This window comes from Episyrphus balteatus, chromosome 2 (assembly GCF_945859705.1).
Source record: "Episyrphus balteatus chromosome 2, idEpiBalt1.1, whole genome shotgun sequence".
In the NCBI taxonomy this organism is placed as follows: Eukaryota; Metazoa; Arthropoda; class Insecta; order Diptera; family Syrphidae; genus Episyrphus; species Episyrphus balteatus.
The window spans coordinates 105,638,060-105,663,804 of NC_079135.1; the positions used below are offsets into that span (position 1 = coordinate 105,638,060).

Consider the following 25,745-nt stretch of genomic DNA (forward strand, 5'->3'; position numbering starts at 1 on the left):
AATCTTAAAATAGTTAAAACCCTTAAATTTTTACCTGAAAATGTTGCCCAATAAAACCTTCCCAAACTGCACAAGCTACAGTAAAAAATGCGCATATAGAAAGAAGAAAAAGGACGATCTAAAAACAAAAAAATTGATATTCAATGCATTTTTAATGTTAAATTTAATGTAAAACTAACACCAATAATGATAAAATTTAATAGTCTATCTACTCCTGTGCTTTTGAATTGAGTTTTTCCAGAATTTTGCATAAGTTTTGTATCTTTTCCAGCAAATACAACAACGCCATAGCACCACTGGGTATTTCTTAGAACACATCCACGTAAAAGTATCTTCTCATTATCCAATGCAAATCTTTGATTGTTCCACATTAATGTTCCTTCAAACTTATTTAGATGATTATTTGGCCGTTCACAGATTATTTCGCCATTAAATCCCCAAATCAAGTCATGTTTTTGACCCAATTCAATTGTTTCTGTTAAACATTGTTTGCATTTTAAATTTGTTTCGCCATCAAGTTCAGCTGTTTCAATAAAACATAAACCATTTGGTTCACTTGTTGACAATAATAATATATCGGCAGCAACAAACTGATTGTTCTCCATACGGATCACATCGCCAACCTACATAATTATAAAAGAACATACACGTGCTTGCATATAGAAATAAGGTAATTTATTTGTTTTAAAAAATTAATTGATATCCTTTAACTGTCATAGTAAACAGTTTTTTGCAATATTTTCAAGGTCAAGTTGGTAATATAAGAAATTATTAATGAAAAGAAAAAAAAATTATTATTCTTGTCTTACCTGTACACCTGACCATTTTTCATCAACTAATTTGCCGTTTCGCAAGGTTTTCGATTTTCTATTATTTACATGGGAATCTGACAGATGGCGTTGCTAGAATAAGTAAAAGGAATACATTTTGTAAAAAAGACACCTGATTATGATAAATTTCCTCCAAGAAACTACCCTCGCAACTAAACAAACAAACTAACAGACTCAATAAAAGTTATATCATTACTATTAAATGACAATGTTTGTTGTTTTTTACTTTAAATAAATAAATAAAACCTGATTTAAAAAAAAAAATCATTGAAAATTAAAAAAGAAAAAAAGATTTCTATGAGGTCACTTAAAATCATGAGAATCAACAAGAACGAACAATTTTGCAATTATTAAAATAAATACAAATACAAATCTCAATTTTACTCACAATATCATCATAAGCATCCTTAACTGCTGTCAATGTCAATACTCCTATAAGTGGTATTGCTGTTGTAATTGGTGTCAATGATGATATGGCTGGAATCAGTTGCAGCACCAAAAGGCACAAAAAATAGAAGTTGGCAAGACGTTGAAATTGTTCGAGTAGATTGAGTGGTAGAAAAGTTATTAAGCTATATTTGGACGTTTTTATGTAGTTGTTCTGAAAAGAAAATTGAAAAGGTTAATACAAAATCTATATGGAACAAGTAAATTTATATTACAAAGTTCAAGGTTTAAAATTAGCTCAGTTCAAATAGTTATTATTATTTAAATTTATATTGTAAAAATATGAATACTGGAATAAGTGAATTGAATAAAAATTTTCACATTCGCCGTCTCTTTTTTTAATCTACTCTCTTCTAATGACCGCAATGAAGGCATTTTAGGTTTTTCAAGTTCAACAAAGGCCCGAATTTATAATTCCTTTTCATCTGACTTCATTTAAAATTAATAAGTTCTATTCAATTCATGGTGCTTACCGTACTCTGGGCAATTGAAACTTAAAAGATTGATGCGCAAGTTCTTCCACGAGCCCTCCACTTTTCAAACAATACTGAAAAGATTTCGGTCTAATTTTGTCTTGATCTGAGGTCTGACAAAGTAATTTTTAAAAGTCAAATCGTCAAAACGTTTCTAGAAATCTCAGATCATATCGAATAACGAAGGATAAAATAATAAAAATTAATTTAAATTTTGTAAGCAAAGTAATTGAATTGTCTTACGTCGTTCTGTTGTTCCTGGGCGAAACACTTTGTAGTAAAGGTTACTTGAACTTTTTAATTTCAAAAAATTGTATAGATTTTCGGTTAAATTAAGCCATTGGTTCAAAATCACAGTCAGAAATGACTTTCCATTTTCAGCGTTGAAGAGCAAGAAAATGGCAGGCTCATTTCCGAATATCTGAAAAGAACTACTGGTTTTGATGACCACATATTATCAACTTCTTTTCTTCTTTACATCATAGTACAGGTAAAATAGGCATTTGAAAAAAAAAATTGTTACACTTATGAAACTTGGCAAAAAGTTTGCTCTTGGGATAAGAACCAAGGATCAAAAAAGTCTATAAAAAAAAATTGTGTGGAAGGGTGTTTTTTCCACAAAATTTTTTGTGGAATATAATAATATGACACATGTTTTTAAAGTATTTTTTGATGCTGAATCTAATGACTTAAAAATAAAGTCAAAACGATTGCTCTATGAAAAGTTATTGTCGATTAAAAACAAGGGTACCTTTTTTTATCTCAACAGGTAAAAAATAATTGAAACCATGTGAAAAACATACTACACTAATGAAATTCGCGATGAAGGTTTTAGATAAAAAAGGGACAAATGATCCTTAAATTTCTTAAAAATATTTTTGATGAAAGGGTGTTTTTTTTTTGTGAATTATGCAAAATCCGCTATAAGTCCGATAAAATTAATGGTATAAAAGGTACCCTTACAGATTTATTAAAAATGTTGTCTTTCCCATGAGAATTACGAATAAAATAAGTCCCCACATTTTTTCATGTGAAAGGGTGTTCTTTTTAGGTGTAGAGAAAATGTGGGTATATTGGAAAAAGTAACTAATAATAGTGGTACCCTTTTAAAATACAGCAATTATGCTACTTTTGAGATTAAAAACAAAATAATGGGCCCCCTTTGGAAATTTGGTAATAAGGTTGAATTTGGGATTAGAAAGCAAGAATAAAGAGTTTTTATAAAAAAAATGTAGGTGAAAGGGTGTTTTTTTTTTTAAAGAGACAGTAAAATCTGTAATTGGTTGCAAAAAGCCAATGATTTTATTTTTGGTTTCGATGACAAATTGAACGTTTATACTTAACCCTCTGTAGGCACACCTCTTTATTGTGACTTGATAGGCACACAGGTGCGAATTTGGTTTGCTCTTTTTCATGTGGCTAGAACTTTTTTCAGTCTCAATATTTTATGGAGAATCATATATAAAATTGATGTAGAATTTTCTGAGGAATTCGAATATTGTACTCACAGTTCCAAAAAAATATATTTTCACCATTATAAAGAGACTTTTTTGCGACCACTTTTTTGAAAGATCCTTATTTTTTATTTTTGTCTTGCCAAATTCGCACCCGTGTGCCGACAGAGGGTTAAGTTCTTTAGGCCAAACTATAATAAGCATATTCGCGCATGGGCTTATGTCAAAATGGCATGAGTGAGTTGTCGAACATACACAATTCTAATGGGATAGCCATAATGCGCATATGCGAACTTCGTCAACTTTCGTTAAGCATATGCCGTGCGCTCTTAACTAGGGATGCAAACGATACATCGATGTTTTCAAAACATCGATGTTTTTGTTAAAAACATCGATGTATACATCGATGTTTCTTAAGCCGATACATCGCCGATACATCGACGTTAAATCTGCAAAACATCGACATCGTTCATTTTGTTACTCGTTTTTCCTTTTGTTCTTTAAACTTTAGAACCTTGAAAATACAAACACCTTTTTTTATTATTATTGATTACAATTTTTATTTGATGTTCACTTGAAAGTGGTTGGACAGCGAGTGCCCATTATGCCGATCATTTAAAGGTACTTTGCCAAAAATGACAAGTCAGCATAATGAACACTCAGCGCGTGAGACTAAACATTGAACTTTTATTAAATGATCTTATTTCGTCTGGTCTCACGCAGAAGTAGGAGTTGGGTGGAAATATGATATGGTAGGAAAGGTAAAAATGGGTGATAGAATACAAAAAAATACATAATTATACTTAAAAAGAACACTCAGTGGGAACTGGTAAGAAATCATTTCCCATCGTGTCAGCAACAATGCAATGTGATAATACTATTGGTCATATGGTTACTTAAAATGATACTAAAAATGTTTACTTAACATACTCCCCCCCTTTGAGGGATCTAATCCCTCAAAAAAATTTAAAATTGTGTGTCTATTTCAAAACGAGGAGCGCTTCTTCTAGGAAGTGGTTTGGGTTTTCTTTTTTTAATAAAATAAAAAATAATGAAGCCAATCATTGTAAGGAATAATATGAAGCTCATGCTATAATGATGGTAATCGTGCGTATTTATAGAATTTACCCAGGTATCATTATCTAGGTCTTTATCAACTTCACTAATTTTGCCTTTTAAATCTTCTATCTCTTTAAAATTAGTCTCATTGCTCGGGGATGTTATGATGTTCATATTTTTCATCGGAATTTTACCTTTAATTGACTCAGAAATTTTAATAGAGGGAACAAATGAGTTTTTTAAGGTGGTATTGCTAAAGACTCGACCATTTATCACTATGTGTGGAAGTTTTAAAATACATGGTATCAAAAATTCTATAAAACCACTGTCACTTAGGGTAAGACTTTTTGTTATTCCTTCACACACCAATAAACCAGTTACAGCCTCCTTAAGAGCAAATATCCAAGTATTGGAACTTCTTAGGCTTACCCATCGATCTTGAGAGATGGATCTCGTTAAACAACAGTGACTTAAAGCACTACTCAAATGATTCAGAAGCGAGACTTCACAACTTATACCGCTGTCTCGATGAATCATTGTTGGTAGTTGTTGGTTACAGACAAAATTTTTCGTTGAGAGGAAGTGGCATGATGATAGCTGATTTTCTGTTAATTCAAAATACCTATCTCTTGTTGCAGTGACTGCTAAATAAGGGGATGATAATTCTATTATGAAACTTGAATCATTTTGAAATAGAGGAAACTGAACTAAATTAAAAAGCTGAAATTCTTGGTTATCAACCAAAGGGATCATCATTTCAAATACTATTGAGTCATTAAGACTTCGTCCTTTAATAGATGACAGCTTAAAAATATCTAATACAGATGCTGTCGGAATGTTAAGATGGGATGGAATGTTGTTCCGAATAATTTGGAGCTGTTTAGTAAATTGTGACGGCGAAATAAAATGAGGATTCATTTTGACATTATTAAGACTAAGAAGAACGTCAAGTAATGTGTCTTGCACTCTTTCGAGGTTTGAAATTGACAAAATCAAATATGAAGTTAATGCAGAAAAGCGCTGACTGACATCGATTATTTCTTGATGCTTTTCAATGCTGTTTAAGGATTTTTCGAACATGGTTTTAAAACCTTGATATTGCTGACTGAGTTGCAGATTATTTCGTTTAAGCAGATTTACGGTTGAATCTGCGATTGAGCTCTGCTTTTTAAAGAGATGCACGAGATGCTGTTCATCTTGGTTGACCAAAGAGATTTGGTGCTGTATGTCCTTAGCATCATCTTGATCCAATACCCCAAATAAGCTATGTGCCACGTTTCCTATAAAATCGAAAGGAGATCTAGCAATTCTTATCCTTTTATTGTAAGAAGTATGATAATTATGAATGAGGTCATTGTTTGATTCGATTGCTATAACTCTTTGTTTGAGAGCTGTTACTGTAGGCAAACAGTACGGATTAATTTTCAATTCATCTAAACAAATATTATCCATTCTCTGTAAATAAGTTTTCACTTCTCCTAGCTCTAGCCAATATGATGATAAATTATAAAATATATAAATGTTCCAAAAACTATTAACGGTGCTCGCACTACCTATATCTTCAAAATAAATCCCTGTGGGATGGTCAAATTGGGTTATTCTTATTGGTTCGGTATCTGAAGAGGCAGCTAATGGAAACAATAGCAACATGAAGCATAATAATGATGTTAAAGAGTTAAGGAGGTATCTCCCACTTCTTAATCTCATCAGGGGTTGTTTTTTTATTGGGATTTGTGCAGCATCCTTTTGCTGCTCTTTATGGTCAATCGGTAGGGGACAAAGATTTTGAACAGCTCGTTGATATGTGCCGGTTTCAGTCTTAACATATGCCACTCGTACTAATCCGTCTGTTCCCTTGACAACTTCGATTACACGTCCGAGCTTCCATTTCATTGGAGGCTGGTGTGCATCTTTTAAAACAACCATTGTTCCAGGTTCTAGATTTTTGGATTCCACCTTCCACTTTAATTTCTGTTGAAGAAGATGGAGGTATTCATTTGACCATCTTTGCCAAAAATGCTGTTGAATATGCTGAATCTGACGAAATTTGTCTAATCTTGAGATGTTATGATCAGTTATGTCAGGTTCTGGAAGCGATGTCAACGGAGCACCAATTAAAAAATGACCGGGAGTCAATGCCTGCATGTCATTAGGATCTGAGGAGTTAGGTGTAAGTGGGCGTGAATTCAAGATAGATTCAATTTGAATCACAACTGTGGAAAGCTCTTCATAAGTTAAAGACGCTTCTCCTAAATATTTTAACAACAATGTTTTTGCGGATTTAACAGCGGCCTCCCAAAGGCCTCCGAAATGGGGAGAACGTGGTGGAATGTGTTTCCAGTTAATTCCCATTTTTAAACAATTTGAATTAATCGATGATTGAGTTTCAGACGAATCAAGAAAATCTTGAAAATCTTTTAATTGGTTTCTTGCCCCTACAAAGTTTGTGGCATTGTCACAGAATATAGTATGGCATACACCTCGTCTTCCTATAAATCGTTTCAAGCAGTTAATAAATGATTCAGTAGTAAGGTTGCATACAACTTCAATATGAATAGCTTTTGTTGAAAAGCATACAAATACTGCAAGATACGATTTTGTTGGAGTTTTCCCTCGAATATTATAATGTGTTCGTATTGGCCCACAAAAGTCCACCCCTGAATAATAGAATGGGCGAGAAGGTACGATTCTTTCCTTAGGTAGATTACCCATTAATTGATCTATGGATTTGGGTTTCGCACGGAAACATTGGATGCATTTAGAAAGTACCTTTTGTGTTTCTCTTCCTACACTCAAAATCCAAAATTGTTGCCGAGAGATAGATACAAGTGTTCTATGGGAAACGTGTAGATGTTTTTTATGTAAGTGATCTAAGAGTAATGTGGTAACTATATTATTTTTTGGGAGTAATATTTGATTTTTTGCTTGGGAAGGAATTTCAGCATTTTTAAGTCTTCCACCCACATGTATTAACATTGTTGTTTTATCAAAATATGGGCTTAACGAAATTATGCTAGAGGTATTGCGGAGAGGTTTCCCTGCCTGAAGTGCCTTATACTCTTCGGGAAAAACACTTAATTGAACAATCCTCCATAACAAATGCGTTCCTTTCTGGATTTCTTCCGCGGTTAAAGAACCAGTTCTTCTGTTTCCTTTGCAGCGAATATTAAAATTCATCATGAATCTATAGCAATGTGCAAAAATTTTCTGCAGTGTAAAAAACGAGTTTTTATGGTTGATTGAATTTATTATATCATTTTGGATTGACATATTTAGCACTGTCTTTGGCCTTCGATGCCCAGAGATTTCTTCTGGAATCGAATACTCCATTTGTATACTTGAAGTTTGTCTTAAAAACTCAGGGCCATTGAACCAAATGGTTGATCTTACAAGATTGGGCATTCCTAACCCACGCGATATAAGATCTGCTGGATTTAATACTCCCTTTACATAATTCCAATGATTCAAATCTGATTTAGATTGGATTTTTGCTACACGATTTGCTATATATGTCTCCCAAGTATAGGAAGGTGCCTTTACCCATGTTAAAACCGTTGTAGAGTCGGTGTAATAACTGACTGATGTGATCGTCCTACTGATTATTGGAAGGATTTTTTGCACTAATTCCACCATTAGGACAGCCGCCTGAAGCTCTAACCGAGCTATAGTTGTCGCCTTTAAGGGAACGACACGAGATTTTGAACATAACAATTGAACAAAAACTTTCCCTTCATTATCAATAGATTTTAAGTAAATGCATGCGCCATATGCGCTTTCACTACTATCGGAAAATGCATGCACTTCTAATTTCGTAGCTGAGTCTATTAAGATAAGGCGTGGGATATTAATTTCACACAAAGAAGAAAATTCTGATAAATAGTTTACCCACTTATAAGCCTGTTCTTGAGGCAGATTCTCATCCCACAATATCTTAGATTTCCAAAGTTCTTGTAAAAATATTTTTCCTAGTAATATGGCTGGGCCTATCAATCCCAAGGGATCGAAGAATTTTCCCAAGTCGGCAAGAACGCGGCGTTTGGTAATCTTTAAATCATTGGGTGCATTGTACTTGTAGCAAAATTTGAATGTGTCTTCAATTGGGTCCCAAACCAAACCAAGGGTTTTAATGACCTCCGACTGATAGATTGTTAACATTCTTTCTCGATCTTGCATTGGAATATTTTCTAGAATGCGTGGATCATTTGAACAAAATTTGGTTAAATTAAAATTTCCTTGACTTAATAATTTTATTGTTTCATTGAGAAGCAACTTGGCTTCCTCAAGAGAATCTGCTCCTGTTAGGCAGTCATCCACATAGATATTTTTTGTAATAATTTTTGATGCATTAGGATATATATGTTGAAAATCATCTGCTAATTTGACCAAACATCTTGTAGATAAATAAGAGGCAGACGCCATTCCATACGTAACTGTGTTGAGCTGGTATGTTCTTAATGTGCTCTTAGGATCTGGCCTCCATAAAATGTGCTGATATGCTCTATCCTTTGGATGAATGAGTATTTGACGATACATTTTGCTAATATCGCCAGTGAATACATATTTATGTAATCTGAAATTGGCTATAACTGAAAATAAATCTGATTGGACTGTTGGACCAACCATGAGGGTGTCATTAAGTGAATACCCAGATGTCGTCTTTGCAGAAGCATCGAAAACCACCCTGAGCTTTGTTGATGAGCTCTCGGGTTTAATTACACAATGGTGTGGAAGAAAATAATTTGACTTTGGTATGTCAAGCTCTTGAATTGCAGTCATATGACCTAGACGCTCATATTCCTCCATGAAGTTTGTGTAACTTTCTTTGAGGTCTGCATTTTTTTCTAGTTTTCTTTCTAATGAATAAAAACGCTTCTTTGCAATTTCTTTTGAACCTCCTAATGTTTGGTTTGGGTCTTTCTTAAAAGGAAGTCGTACTATGTACTGACCCTGGCGTGTTGTTTCCACGTTATCATTAAAATGTTTTTCACATTTAAATTCTTCTTCGCTGTAGACCTTCGATTCAACTTCAAAATTTTCACTTTCCCACAGTGATCGGACCATTTTATCTAGTGTTCTCAGACTAGGTTTTGACACTGAATGACAATGAGAATTTTGGGAAGAATCTACAGCGCTTCCTGCTAAAACCCATCCTAATCTAGTATTCCGCAATAGAGGAAGATTGTTTGAGATTTTAAATTCTCCCGGCAAAAGAAGCTCAAAGAATAACTCTGCTCCAATTAACAAGTCTATGCGGTTGGAACTAATTGTGTTAGGGTCAGCAAGAAGAATATTGGAGGGCAATTGCAAAGTTTGCCTATCCAGAGATGCAGTTGCCATATAATCACTTATTTTTGGCATTATACTGGTCTCAATAGTTCTTTTATATGATGAAGTTCTGGATTCTAAATGAACATTTATTACGAAATTGGCCTGACTTTCCCTGCCTCCAATTCCGCTAATCGGAATGTCCTTTCTTCGCTTTATGCTCCCTAACTGCTGGGCTAGGGATGTTGTAATAAAATGTAATTGAGATCCCGAGTCTAACATAGCACGACAAGGAATACGCGTTCCTTTTGAACTCACGACGTTCACAATCGCCGTGGCGAGATATACCTCGCGACCCTTTAATACGACCCCTAGAGAATTGTTATTATGGGACCCTGAAGGAAACTCACCCACCCGACCAATAATATTATCACACTTACCGGATGCTGGGTTTTTTACGTTGACATCTTTTTTATTTGGATAGTGTAGTAGAGTGTTGTGTTTCCCGTTGCAAACCTTGCATCTACGTTGCTGTTGACACGATGGGAAACGATGTCCTTGCAAACAGTTGGTGCAAAGTTGAAGCTTCCGCACCTGCTGATTGCGATCCTCAACTGAAAGATTAATAAATTTTTTACAATTAAAGATCTTATGATTATTAGTTTTACAATATGGACAATTTGAAACTTCCCTATTTTCAGATGCGGTGGTTACCGCTTTCTTCCTTTCATCTGATTTCACCGTCTCCAGGGCTTGGAACCTGCATTCGACAAATTCCAGTAATTGGGTTAGAGTTGGTGTTATTCTTGGTGCTTGTAGGGATTCCTCGAAAAGCATTCGGGTGTCTTTGTCCATTTTTTCCAGCAATAGATGTACAACTAATGGGTCCCATCCACTGGTGTCATAGCCGAGATTGTTGATGGCTTGAATGACTTCCTTTGTTGTATCATGCAGCCTCTTGAGACTTCTGACAGTGTCTACGATGGTATTTGATTGGAACAATCGGCTTAACTGAGCGGATAACAGCAACCGCTTGTTGTTGAACCTGTCAACTAGAGTGTTCCAAGCCAATTCATAATTGTCATCAGTGGCATGGAAATGTTGAATGAGGTTTTGGGCATCTCCAGTAAGATTTGTCTTTAAAAAGTATAATTTTTGAGCCGGTGCAATTGGTTGGTTGTGCACCATTTGTTTGTATAGATCGAAGAACTGCGGCCAATTAAGATAGCTTCCATCGAATTTGGGTATCTCAATTTTTGGAAGCTTGATTGTTGTTGCTCGTCCTTGATTCATTTGAACTGTTTCAGCTGGCAATGTATTAGTTGGTAGCCAGGTGATCCTCAAATCTAATTCATCCTGGAGCTCAAAGTAAAGCTGTATATCTTCTACAGCTGCATCGCCTCCAAGTCGTCTATATGTTGTTGTTATTTCATCCCAATTGGTCATTAGGGTTTTTGTTTTTTGGTTAAATTCTTGCGGTAAAGTTTCCCGCAATTTCAATGGGCACTTATTAAGACCTCCTTGAAATATTTTGCAGAGTAATCGGAATTTGCTATCCGTAGTCATCTTGTTGACCTTTACACTGGTGTCATCTATTAAAGTGGGCTTTATTGTCAGCCCTGGTGGTATGTTAAATTTGGAAATTGCTGCGGTAACTCCCTCTGAATGCCCTGCTGGGGGCTTAACGGCTGCTGGTCCTAAGAGGGCTTCTTTTAGCTGCTCCGGCTGAGGATGGACTGCTGCGGTCTCCTCTATAGCCCCATCAGATTTTTCTTCTTCCGCTACTGCAAACCGCTTGATGATGTCATCTTTCATTTGATCATGAATTTTTTTTACCCCATCGTAAAAACCTTTAGTGAAGTATTCGTGTTCAGTTACCTGCGGATAATTGTCTCTTATCTCGCTATCAACATTGTCGAATACTTCCCATAATTCATTTAATCTTGTCCACCGCGCATTTAAATAATCCAGGGTTTTCCTTCCTGGACCATCCTTTCCGTAATTGCGAGCAAGTGTACAGATTTCTTTTCCTACAGCTTCTTGCTGATTGGTAAGTTCTTCAATTGTAGCCACCATTTTAATTATTTTTTATATTGAATTGTTAGTAATTGAAAGGAACTTCTTTTCCTTTTTTTTTTTTTTTCTTTTTTAGTCTTCTTAATAACGACTCACTTCACAACACTGTTTTCTTTTATTTTGTTTTTGTATATAAATAAGAAATAAAGCAAATAGTTTTTTAATAATGAATGATTTAATGTAATTAATAAAAATAAATTAATAAAAGTTCAAGGCCAGAATTTAGATAAATTTTATCGCGGAGCTAAACAATTTTTGATGTGAACACGGTGATGGTCAAACAGCAAGAGAGCGAGTTAGCTTTGCGAAAATTAGCTTAGCTGTAGTTTTTAAGTATGCATTAGTATTAGTTGATAAGCAAGAAATAGTACAAATCTGCATTGGCCGTTAAGATAAGAGAACATAAAAGAATTTAACATAGATGAAAATGAAACATAGAATAATTTAGGGTGCATTGGTTAATGTTTGGTTTTTTTTTTTAAATGTTTGTGCAGCACATTTCAGAACATTCAGCCCCCCCTGGAAGACTCCGGTCTTTCAGCACTAGGAAGTGGGGCTACTTTAGCAATAGGACGAATGTAGGTTCCAAAATTCGTGTGAATGGTAACAACTCTGACTTCACCGTCTTTCCCAGGATGGACTTCTGTGATACGACCGATAATCCATTTTGAAGGTGGCAAATTAGTTTCTTTGAGAAGGACGACATCATTTACTTGAAGATTCATCTTCCGTTGTTGCCACTTTGGTCGTTGCTGAAGGGATGTCAGGTATTCCTGATGCCATCGCTTCCAGAAGCCTTTGAGGAGAGTCTGTAAAGCAAACCAATTAGTTTTAATGTTAGTATTTGAAATATTGGATTGAGGAACTGCGATATATTGCTCCCCAATCATAAAATGTGATGGACTTAATGCAGTCGGTTCTGTATCTGATACATGCCACATTGGGCGTGAATTGAGAAGACCTTCGATTTTTGTTAATAAAGTGTACATCTCTTCGTATGTCAATTTGCTGTCACCAATAACTCGTTTGAGGTGAGTCTTGACAGATTTTACACCTGCCTCCCAAAGCCCTCCAAAATGAGGGGCAGCAGGAGGTATAAATTTCCAACTTATATTATCTTTAGAAAGGTGATCAGCTACAATGGTGTTATGGTGTTGACTAATAAGTTGACTATACATTTCGTCGAGAGTACGTTTTGCTCCATGAAAGTTAGTACCATTATCGCTCCAAATTTCGCTTGGTTTACCGCGACGCGCGACGAAACGATCTAGGGCTAACAAAAACGCATTTGTCGAGAGGTCTCCCACTAGTTCCAGGTGGATTCCTTTTGTAACGAAGCAAACGAATAAGGCTATATATGCCTTTACAAATTTCGGATTTCGTAAACTAGTTGACCGCAACGTGATTGGACCGGCGTAATCACAGCCAACCTTGCTGAAAGGTCGGGAATAAATTACCCGATCAATTGGGAGATTACCCATAAGCTGCTGTGAGGTTACAACACGTTGACGAAAACAAACTACACAATTGTGTACTATTTTACGGATGAGATTTCTACAGCCGAGTATGTGAAAACTTGCTTTAATTAACGAAAAAGTTAATGTTACTCCCGAATGTAAATATTGATTATGTTTATAAGTTATTATAAGTTCAGATATCGGATGAGTTTTACATAAAATCATAGGGTGTTTTTGATCGTAACTCAGAGTTGATTCCTGAATACGACCTCCAACGCGAAGCACTCCGTAGGAATCAAGAAAAGGGGTGAGCGATACAAGTTTATTTCTTTTAGGCAATGGTTTATTATTCTTAAGAAGATCGATTTCAAACGAAAACAACGAAAACTGCACCTTTTTGATAATAACAATTTTAGAATGTAACAATTCTTTAGTAGACAAAGGTTCAAAATTACGATGTTCAGGGTCCCGATAATAGTTAAATAAAAACCGGCGCACATATGCAACTATACGAATAAGTTTATTCCAGTTAGATACTTTTTTAATCAATTTATCTACAATAATAGGATCCAAAAAATTGTTAGTTTGTAAATTAGATACAAATACCTTTGTTTTGGGTACTATTCTCTCTTCTAAATCTTCTTCTAAAAACTCTTCACAAACGGTGGTTGATGTAGGCCAAAGATTTCTGTCCAAGCTGAGCCAATGAGGTCCTTTCCACCACATCTCATTTGCGCACAAATGTGATGGTGAAATACCACGAGAAGCAATATCTGCAGGGTTGCTGGCCGAGCGTACGTGGTTCCACATCTTACGAGGTATTAAAGACAATATCTCCGACGTGCGATTGCCAATAAATACCGACCATCTTTTTGGGAGTGCTGACAGCCAATGAAGAACTATGGCTGAATCCGTCCAAGCAAATATTTTGGTTTCTTTCTCCTGTAAAGAAATCTGAATTTTACTTATTAGACGAGTTAAAAGAAGAGCTCCACAGAGTTCAAGTCTGGGTAGCGAGAGTATTTTAATAGGTGCAACTTTAGTTTTAGCTGCCACCAATGAAATTGATACACTTTTGTCTGGGTTAACGCTTCTGCAATAAACAACAGCTCCATATGCGTCTAATGATGCATCGCAGAAGCCATGCAATTCGTAATTGGTTTTGTTCGACCACATTATCCTAGGGATACTCAGATTTTCAAGCTGATGAAGTTCTTGATGAATTAATGTCCAGCGATCAGCAAGATACTCTGGAGCTACTTCGTCCCAAGATAACTTTTCTTTCCAGATATCCTGCATAATAATTTTAACCCCAACTACCACTGGAGCCAAAAATCCTATTGGGTCAAAAATTCTAGATGATTCAGAGAGTATCCGACGTTTAGTGACAGTGTGACATTTATCCAAGCGAACCTTGTAGGAAAAAGAATCCCTCGATGGACACCATTGCAAGCCTAATAATTTTACTGAGCTTGATTCCTCAAATTCCACTGGAGACAATTCCCTCTGTTGTTCTGGCATAGACAGCAGCAAGGGCCAGCAGTTGGTTGTCCACTTTCTGAGATGAAATCCGGCAGATTTTAATAGTTCTACAAGATCCTTTTGCAGCTTAATCACATCATCGATAGAATCTGCCCCAGTCATTACGTCGTCGACATAGAAGTCGTTAAGGATAACGGATGAAGCAACAGGATGAGAAAGAGCGGATTCAAGAGCTACTTGTTTCAGTGATCGAACAGCTAGAAAAGGTGCCGAAGCAGTGCCATAAGTGACCGTAAGAAGACGATAATGTTTTATAGGACTTTCAGGTGTTTCTCGCCAAACTATTCTTTGAAAGTCGGTATGTTTAGGTGATACCCATATTTGACGGTACATTTTCTCGATGTCCCCCGATATTGTGTATTTATGCCGACGAAATCTAAGGCATATCGAAAATATATCACGTTGAATTGTGGGGCCTACGAGAAGACATTCGTTTAACGAAGTACTATTATAAGATTTTGCTGAACCGTCAAAAACTACCCTTATTTTCGTTGTGCTACTATCATTTTTAAAAACAGCGTGATGGGGTAGATAGTAACAACTGTTGTTATCGATTGCGATCTCATTTGAAGGTATCTCTTCCATGTGTCCTAGTGATAAGTATTCATTCATAAAACTTGTGTATTGATTTTTTAAATCAGGATTTGAAATGAATTTTCTTTCGATTGACTGTAGTCGATTTAAAGCGATTGAAAGAGAGTTTCCGAAATAAGTCCTTTGATTTGACTTAAAAGGTAATTCTACCACAAATTTTCCATCTGAATGGCGAAAGTGAGTGTTAGTAAAACTATCTTCAGCTTGATGCTCTTCTAAAGAAAGGACAGGTACATATGACACTTCCTCTAACCTCCAAAACCTCTCAAGGTCGAAACATTGACTAAAGTCTAATTTTGTGCAGAAATTAACAACCCCAGAAGGTTTTTGGTTAAATTTACCAACAACAACCCAGCCAAATATTGTGGGAATCCTTTCCGGTGATTGATGATCTGCTCGAGTTGCTGGGCCAGTTATGATACTAAACACCTTATCTGCACCTATCAAAATATCTATTTCGCCAGGCTCATTAAAAGTTGGATCTGCAAGATCGAGTAGCAAAAGACTTGAATCTATCTTACCGATTGAAAACGATGGCAATACCGAAGTAAGTTTTGAAATTACGAAACAATCAACTTCAACGAAACTAGAGTTAAAACGAGAGCGAAGGTTGGTGGTAACTAATCCATTAGTTACACCAGCTGAAGTTGATGCAATTCCTGTTATTGGGATACGAGATCGTTTGCGTTTAAGGCCCAGGCATTGAACTGCACGTTCGGTTATAAACGAAACCTGAGAACCTGTATCGAGCAACACGCGTATGTTTTGAAAAGATCCCTGGTTATCTTGAATCTTAACAATTGCTGTAGGAAGAATTGTTTGAGACGAACAAGAAGATTCAAGCGAATGATTAGAAACAATCGTAGGATTTGTGGGCGGTGTTGTATTGTTAGGTTGAATATTATTCGAAGAAGAAGCTTCAATTGCTGGATTTTGTGTAGGATGAACAAGTGAATGGTGACGAGCTTTGCACGTCTTACACCGAAAGTTTGACCGACATTTATAGGAACCATGACCTTGACGAAGGCAGTTAAAACAAACCGAATGTTTTTTGACAAATTCACGACGAGAAACGACATCGAGACTAATAAAATCTGTGCATTGTGGCAAGATATGACTACCATGGCATTTGGGGCAAGTTTGTGTTGATTCTACATAATGTGATCGAACTGATGCGAGGGGTTTCTTTCGTGTTGATGTAACCGAACTGCATGCTTCTAATACACTACACCGAGATTGCAGAAAATTTAACAATTGGTCTATCGAAGGATCTTCTTTGGCACCTAAATTATCTGCCCAAGCTTGTCTAGTGTCCGAATCTACCTTTTGCAGTAGCAAATATATGAGCCAAGGATCACGATTGTTACACTGCAATGCGTTTAATCCACGAATAACTTCGTCGGCCCCATCTGTGATCTTACGGAGTAACTGAATATTTTCGGAGTTGGACGAAGGTAACGAAAGAAAAGATTCAACAAAAGCCTGCACAATAAGATTCTTTTTTTCATATCTTGCCTCTAACCTGTCCCAAGCCTCGATATAATTATCTTCCGAACATCGCATATGTTTTAGTAAGCCCGCAGCATTACCTCGCAGAAACGATTTGAGGTATTGAAACTTTTGAGAACCGCTCAAGTTTGTATTCCGGTCAACCGAACTTTGAAAAAGATCCTTAAACTCGGACCAATCTTCATATTTGCCATCAAAAATGGGAATATTAGCAGTTGGTAACTTAACCGATGATTTTTGTGTTGCGGAGTTTAAAGTTTTTAAAAAGGAAGTCTGTTGATCTGCTAATTTTTCTATTATTGAGTCGTCAGCGCTAACGTTCTGAGAATTTAATTCACGAACCCTATTTGTAAAAACCGAATGGGCTTTTAAATATTTTTCTTCGTAATCTCCGAACTCAGGACCCGGATCAACAAAATTTTCCTCATCACAAAAATCGCATAGTTCATGATTTAGAGACAAGAAATCTAACCACGCTTGGTAAAGTCTTTCTAAACGAATCTCAAGCTCTGATAACGTGACGTCTTCTGGTAAAGAATCTGCATACCCCGCCGCACGAGTCAAAGTGCCTTTGGCATGGCCCCGTTTAATTTTAATTGCATTCATAATTGCTAAATTATAATTTATGATGCCAAAAATTCGAATAAAATGTTCAAAACTGTTTCTGGTCTTTGTATTCAATATCACTCATTTGTTTCATAGAATTTTAATAATACATATATGATTTAACACACTTATTTTATTCTATTTTAGCATGCACATTAAAAAAAATCATATTTCATCCATACATATATGCCACTTTTAATTGCCATATGCAATTACAAGTTAACTGTTTTTCAATTAAATGTCTTACCACGATTGCGTTTCACAATGTCCAAAAAATTAAAAAATTGTTTTAATAATCCGACAACGAAGGACCAAAAAATGTATATAAATAAGAAATAAAGCAAATAGTTTTTTAATAATGAATGATTTAATGTAATTAATAAAAATAAATTAATAAAAGTTCAAGGCCAGAATTTAGATAAATTTTATCGCGGAGCTAAACAATTTTTGATGTGAACACGGTGATGGTCAAACAGCAAGAGAGCGAGTTAGCTTTGCGAAAATTAGCTTAGCTGTAGTTTTTAAGTATGCATTAGTATTAGTTGATAAGCAAGAAATAGTACAAATCTGCATTGGCCGTTAAGATAAGAGAACATAAAAGAATTTAACATAGATGAAAATGAAACATAGAATAATTTAGGGTGCATTGGTTAATGTTTGGTTTTTTTTTTTAAATGTTTGTGCAGCACATTTCAGAACAGTTTTGTTTTATTAATTTACAGGCCACTAAACTCTTTTAGTAGGTCCTGTCACGGTCGCCAAATGTTCTTTAAACTTTAGAACCTTGAAAATACAAACACCTTTTTTTTATTATTATTGATTACAATTTTTATTTTGATGTTCACTTGAAAGTGGTTGGACAGCGAGTGCCCATTATGCCGATCATTTAAAGGTACTTTGCCAAAAATGACAAGTCAGCATAATGAACACTCAGCGCGTGAGACTAAACATTGAACTTTTATTAAATGATCTTATTTCGTCTGGTCTCACGCAGAAGTAGGAGTTGGGTGGAAATATGATATGGTAGGAAAGGTAAAAATGGGTGATAGAATACAAAAAAATACATAATTATACTTAAAAAGAACACTCAGTGGGAACTGGTAAGAAATCATTTCCCATCGTGTCAGCAACAATGCAATGTGATAATACTATTGGTCATATGGTTACTTAAAATGATACTAAAAATGTTTACTTAACACCTTTTTTTGCATAATAACAGAACTTGAACTCTCAAACTCAATCTTTTTTGTCTAGTGTTCAAAGTTTCAAAGTTTTTTTTTCATGTTTTCATTCAAAAGACTGTTTCTGTGTGTTCAGAAATCAGAAGGCGACCATCAGAGGCGTACGTTGAGTTGCCGGGGCTCCGGGATAATATTAATTTTAAGGGGCCATTTCGATATAGACATTTTTTTAAAAAGGATATGTATACGCCTTTCTCTTTTTTTGGGGGCCCTAGAAGTATTATTTGTTGGTCGCTTAGATTATTTTAGTAGCATTTTTTGAGGTCCCTGAGGTAATATTTTTTCTACTTTATTTATAATAACAGTTTCCTTCTCTGCATTGTCTCCAGTCAGGGCCCTAGCGTCAGTTGGGGCCCCGGGGCACCGCCCCGCTTGGCCTAATGGTGTGTAAGCCTATGGCGACCATTATTGACATGCTTGTGAGTTCCGTTCAGAGCTCTGAACGTTAAAAAAATTGATTCCATTTGATTAGAATTGATGGTATTTATATATAAATAAAATCGAAAATCGTATTAAGAAAATATGTTTCATTTTGTTGATAAATTTGTCTGTTTTGTGGTACCTAAAAATTGAATTCAACTTAGGTTTTTGGGTTTTAAAAAGATAAGACATAAATATTTTGTTCTTTAGATACAGTAGAACGTATTTATGTCCAACAAAAATACATCGGGAAAACATCGATCACAACAAAAACATTACTGTTAAAAAAAGAGCCAAGTTCTCCTATGTTGAAATTATGCTGGCACAAAAAGTATTGAGATGTAAAAGTGTACCAAGTTCTAAAGTTTGGGTTCAAATTCGTATCAATAAAATTTTGATTGTTCTCTTGACAATTTTTCTTTTAATTACCGATTTGTAAAGTTATTTAAAAAATTGCCAAGTAAACAATCAAAATTTTATTGATACGAATTTGAACCCAAACTTTAGAACTTGGTACACTTTTACATCTCAATACTTTTTGTGCCAGCATAATTTCAACATAGGAGAACTTGGCTCTTTTTTTAACAGTAATGTTTTTGTTGTGATTTCACTACTTTTTGCAAGGTATGGCTGTAGAATTTTAAAATCTCTATATTTGATGAAAATTCAGTGAAAATGGGCGGTTGCCACGCCCCCTGGCTGAAATTCTCAAATTTTAAATTTTTTCCTTTGTAAAAACTACCAGTTCTACCATTCCACCAAATTTCAAGATTCTACGATAATCAAAAGTGCTCTATAATATTTTATGAAAATTCAGCGGATATGGGCGGTTGCCACGCCCCCTGGGGGGCTCCGTAATTGCGAGCAAGTGTACAGATTTCTTTTCCTACAGCTTCTTGCTGATTGGTAAGTTCTTCAATTGTAGCCACCATTTTAATTATTTTTTATATTGAATTGTTAGTAATTGAAAGGAACTTCTTTTCCTTTTTTTTTTTTTTTCTTTTTTAGTCTTCTTAATAACGACTCACTTCACAACACTGTTTTCTTTTATTTTGTTTTGTTTTATTAATTTACAGGCCACTAAACTCTTTTAGTAGGTCCTGTCACGGTCGCCAAATGTTCTTTAAACTTTAGAACCTTGAAAATACAAACACCTTTTTTTTATTATTATTGATTACAATTTTTATTTTGATGTTCACTTGAAAGTGGTTGGACAGCGAGTGCCCATTATGCCGATCATTTAAAGGTACTTTGCCAAAAATGACAAGTCAGCATAATGAACACTCAGCGCGTGAGACTAAACATTGAACTTTTATTAAATGATCTTATTTCGTCTGGTCTCACGCAGAAGTAGGAGTTGGGTGGAAATATGATATGGTAGGAAAGGTAAAAATGGGTGATAGAATACAAAAAAATACATAATTATACTTAAAAAGAACACTCAGTGGGAACTGGTAAGAAATCATTTCCCATCGTGTCAGCAACAATGCAATGTGATAATACTATTGGTCATATGGTTACTTAAAATGATACTAAAAATGTTTACTTAACACCTTTTTTTGCATAATAACAGAACTTGAACTCTCAAACTCAATCTTTTTTGTCTAGTGTTCAAAGTTTCAAAGTTTTTTTTTCATGTTTTCATTCAAAAGACTGTTTCTGTGTGTTCAGAAATCAGAAGGCGACCATCAGAGGCGTACGTTGAGTTGCCGGGGCTCCGGGATAATATTAATTTTAAGGGGCCATTTCGATATAGACATTTTTTTAAAAAGGATATGTATACGCCTTTCTCTTTTTTTGGGGGCCCTAGAAGTATTATTTGTTGGTCGCTTAGATTATTTTAGTAGCATTTTTTGAGGTCCCTGAGGTAATATTTTTTCTACTTTATTTATAATAACAGTTTCCTTCTCTGCATTGTCTCCAGTCAGGGCCCTAGCGTCAGTTGGGGCCCCGGGGCACCGCCCCGCTTGGCCTAATGGTGTGTAAGCCTATGGCGACCATTATTGACATGCTTGTGAGTTCCGTTCAGAGCTCTGAACGTTAAAAAAATTGATTCCATTTGATTAGAATTGATGGTATTTATATATAAATAAAATCGAAAATCGTATTAAGAAAATATGTTTCATTTTGTTGATAAATTTGTCTGTTTTGTGGTACCTAAAAATTGAATTCAACTTAGGTTTTTGGGTTTTAAAAAGATAAGACATAAATATTTTGTTCTTTAGATACAGTAGAACGTATTTATGTCCAACAAAAATACATCGGGAAAACATCGATCACAACAAAAACATTACTGTTAAAAAAAGAGCCAAGTTCTCCTATGTTGAAATTATGCTGGCACAAAAAGTATTGAGATGTAAAAGTGTACCAAGTTCTAAAGTTTGGGTTCAAATTCGTATCAATAAAATTTTGATTGTTCTCTTGACAATTTTTCTTTTAATTACCGATTTGTAAAGTTATTTAAAAAATTGCCAAGTAAACAATCAAAATTTTATTGATACGAATTTGAACCCAAACTTTAGAACTTGGTACACTTTTACATCTCAATACTTTTTGTGCCAGCATAATTTCAACATAGGAGAACTTGGCTCTTTTTTTAACAGTAATGTTTTTGTTGTGATTTCACTACTTTTTGCAAGGTATGGCTGTAGAATTTTAAAATCTCTATATTTGATGAAAATTCAGTGAAAATGGGCGGTTGCCACGCCCCCTGGCTGAAATTCTCAAATTTTAAATTTTTTCCTTTGTAAAAACTACCAGTTCTACCATTCCACCAAATTTCAAGATTCTACGATAATCAAAAGTGCTCTATAATATTTTATGAAAATTCAGCGGATATGGGCGGTTGCCACGCCCCCTGGCTGAAATTCTCAAACTTTAAATTTTTTCCTTTGTATAAACTACTAGCTCTACCATTCCACTAAATTTCAAGATTCTACGATAATCAGAAGTGCTCCATAATATTTGATGAAAATTCAGTGGAAATGGGCGGATGCCACGCCCCCTGAATTGAAAATCTCAAATTTTCGATTTTTTCCTTTGTATACACCACGAGTCCTATCACCGTGTAAAATTTCAAGTTTCTACGATATCGGGAAGTTCTCCATAATTTTGATGATCTGTCAGTGAGTGAGTGAGTGAGTGAGTGAGTGAGTCAGTCAGTCAGTTACGGTTTTTGCGATTTTTGAAGCCCTATATCTCAGAAACTACTCATCGTAGGAGGCTGAAATTTTGTGAGGTGTTTGTTTTTGACTAGTTCAACAAATGTAGCGAGTTTGAAATTTCTAGCATCTTTGGTGTGGAAGTTAGAGGGGGGTCGAAAATGGCCTGAGTTGTTTCCTGTAAATAAGGGTGTAGTGCCAAAGTTGCTAGAGAACTTGGCTGGGCACTACCGTGCCCCTTGATGTATCGAAGATAGAACCGATGTTTTTTTAACATCGATGTTGTGAATAAAACATCGATGTATTCAAACATCGATGTTTTTTTTAACGATGTTGCATCCCTACTCTTAACCGCACGACATAAGTAAATTTCTCAGAATAAAATGTAAGCAACATGGATGCAAGGGAAATGGAAAAATTAAATTAATTTTCACTTAATAAAAATGTAATAAACGAATTGTGAATTGAATAAAAACAGTTTTAAAAATATTTTTGTGTAATTTTACAAAAATTATGGAAAACAAAAATGTAAATTGTGACAGAAGGCTATGCGCGCGTATGTTCATTATGGCTACTCCTCATGTTTTCAGAAACAGGACGAAGCAGTTCGTTCGATTTTGACATAAGCCGATGCGCGCATATGCCTATTATAGTTGGGCCTTTATACGTTTTACACAAATCATTAGCTTTTTGGGACGTAGGTATCCTATTCCTTCAAAGTCCAAAACAGTTTTTCGGGTTTCGTTCCTAATTATTTATAAAAAAAAAACTGTAAAAATTATTTTACATTTTACCTTCTTACAACTCAAATACTAAATTAAGCATAAAAAAGTCCTTCAAGACTCGTTTGCTTCAGCATGAAACAGTTTTTATTGGATCCTAAAAAATTCAAAATGTTGGACTTTAGTATGGTTTTTTAAATGACCGATTCAATTGGGATAAAGTGCAAATCTAACGTTGTTTTTCATCGTTAAAGTTAAATATCGCTGAATTGAAATTGGGTGTTATTTCACTCGACATTATTTCAGGGCACCACCGATTTGGAAATATAATAAGACAACGGCTTCCGATAGTTCATAGCTATCGTATACAGTCTTGAAGAAGATGATCTAATGTTTATAATTAGGGGAGTAAAAGTTTTTTTTCCAATCTTCAAAGCCAACAATTAAGAAATCTGGGTTGCGACTTTTGTGCTCTCGGATAGAATGAGCTTTGTTTATCGCGGGTAAGTCAACAACAGTATTCAAAGTATAAGAATCATTATGGAAAAAGTTTATGAAAACGGATTCCATCGAAAAAAAAGAGAACTAATAATCTAAAACAGTTTATATATTTAAACAATGTTTACACCAGCTTAGATTTTTAAAAATAGCATTTTTTTAATTTGACTGAGCTAATATTTTAATTGTAATAAGAAATTTACTTACAGCGTATTTAAATTGCGCATTAAATTCTCTATCATTGGCCCGTATTCTTCGTTCGTTGTCTGTAAAAAAAAATAAATTGTTTCAAAAGTGAGTTAAAATATTTTATACAATTTAAAAATAATTATTTTATTTTTCGTTATAGTTAAAAATAAGTTATACAATTTTAGTACAAAAACAAAGAAAATATTACCCGAAAAATAGTAGGAATTTCGTCGTCGCCTGATTTGTGACAATCGACGTATATTTTTATCGGACATGAGATTATCGTCAACTTCGAGGCCTAATGTATTTTTTGAAGACTTGCAATTTGATTTTTTCCAAAAACCTAAGACCGACTTAAATGACAAACTGCTACAACATTTACCCGCTGCCGGTGAATTACTTTCTTCATCTACATTCGAATCATCTTCAGTGTCTGCAGACTTGTGCACTTCATACAATATCTCAACGTTGTTGCTGGTCAAATTTAATTTTTTACACGCCGATGTACTTGAATCCGAAAGTCCTTGAATATTCGACTCGGATCTGCGATGTAATTTGATTTCTTCAGTTTTTTCCGGCGGAACGGCTAAACTATACAGACTTCTGGTTTTTAATTTGTGATTTTTTGGATTACATATGGAAGTGTATTTGCTAAAGTCTCTTCGGTTACCAAAAAATGTGTCTTCACTATTAGCTGGGGTTATTGATTCTTCATCAAAAGAACCAGCGTTACATGTTACATGCATTTTGTATGTTTTTTTTTTTGTTGTTTTTGTTTTGTGTATAGTAGGTAGTAATTGTTTTAGTAAAAGGAACTTAATAACTTCATTTCAAATAAAACATACATGCAATCATCTATTTGTATTAGGATTTAATGGTGCTTTAGTATTAAATAAATATTATATCTTTGAATCCATGCTTTTTTAGAATTTAAACTGTTAAACATTTTATCGGTTATAAGGAGTCTAGGAAAAATAAGCAAATGTGTTATGAAAGTATGTAGGCGTTGTAAACTTTAACGTAATATGACGGTATTTAGAGGAAGAGTTTACTTATGTTTAAATGTGTTTTGTTGTTATGTACAGTAGGTATTTTCAAATTTAATATTTTTCATATTAATTTTTGCAATACACTTGTTTAAAGGAAGTAACACTGGAAATATTAACCTATCCGCTATTTGAATTAAATACCTTGTCACTTAAAGTGTCTGTTTCAACCTAAAAGTCAAAGGACGAGTTCAGTGCTATTAAAATTTCAGACCGTGTGTACCTACCTAATCCTAGCTTGATTCTTTTTTTTTTCTTTTTTTTTTAATGATCCTTAGCCGTTGATTTACAGTTGAAAGATCAAATCACTACTAATAATTCCTCAAAGATTTTTTCGGAATAATTCAAAGGATTTTCCTGACTTTGTTAGAATAATACAAATTTTAACAGCTTAAAACAAGTCTTGGGAAATTTCAATTTAAATATTATTTAAGTTTCCTTCCAACATTTGCTCTTATATCATCAGTTGTAGTAGACTTTATGATAGCTTAGCTTGCATACATATATTCAGACCAGGATAGTAAAAAATAATTTTTTTAATGCATTTGTTTTAAAATTCAAATTTAAAAAAAAAAAATTTGTTGCAATTAAAACAAAATTTTTTGCAACTGAAAATTAGTTGATTTAAATAAAAGTAATTACTGCAACTGAAAAAAAAAATTGCATTAAAAATATGTTATTGCAACTGAAAAATATTTGCATTGAAAATAACTTATTGCAAATAAAAATATTTTTTATTTTTAATTGATATTTTTACAACTCCGATTTTGACTCAGAGAAAAACGATTGGAATGGATCTTCAATTTTTTTTAACGAATCCTGAACTATACCTATAGTTACTTAAGTAAAAAAAAAATGGTGTTCCCATAGTACACCACTTTGAGTTTAATAGTTTTTTAACACGACATGATAGATTTTAAGATAAGGAATTCATCTCTGATAATATTTCAATTGGAGAGTAAAAAAATATTCTAAAGGGCACAAAACATTTTTTGATTTAGGTACTTGTTGAAAATTGCTGTGTTAAGAAAAGCTACGGTTTATTTTATCTGAGTGATAAAGGGATTTCAACCGATTTATTTATCACAAAAATGTACATGATTGCGTTCACAGCAAAATCGCAAGATGTAGTGATTTATACACATTTTAGCTAGAC

The 25,745-nt window shown here is 34.5% G+C and overlaps 1 protein-coding gene across 1 annotated transcript in view; it reads right to left on the reverse strand.

Moving 5' to 3' along the window:
• LOC129910085 (probable phospholipid-transporting ATPase IM) overlaps nt 1-24,631 on the reverse strand; it is a 37,492-nt gene extending 12,861 nt beyond the window's left edge. Inside the window, exons 1-6 of the mRNA XM_055987346.1 lie at nt 23,752-24,631; nt 23,562-23,620; nt 1,219-1,431; nt 810-902; nt 180-623; nt 35-118 (exon numbers count right to left, since the gene is read on the reverse strand). Coding sequence (XP_055843321.1) covers nt 35-118; nt 180-623; nt 810-902; nt 1,219-1,431; nt 23,562-23,620; nt 23,752-24,289 — 1,431 coding nt within the window. The 5' untranslated portion in view covers nt 24,290-24,631. The remainder of the gene's footprint in view (nt 1-34; nt 119-179; nt 624-809; nt 903-1,218; nt 1,432-23,561; nt 23,621-23,751) is intronic.
• Nucleotides 24,632-25,745: the final 1,114 nt, after the last annotated feature.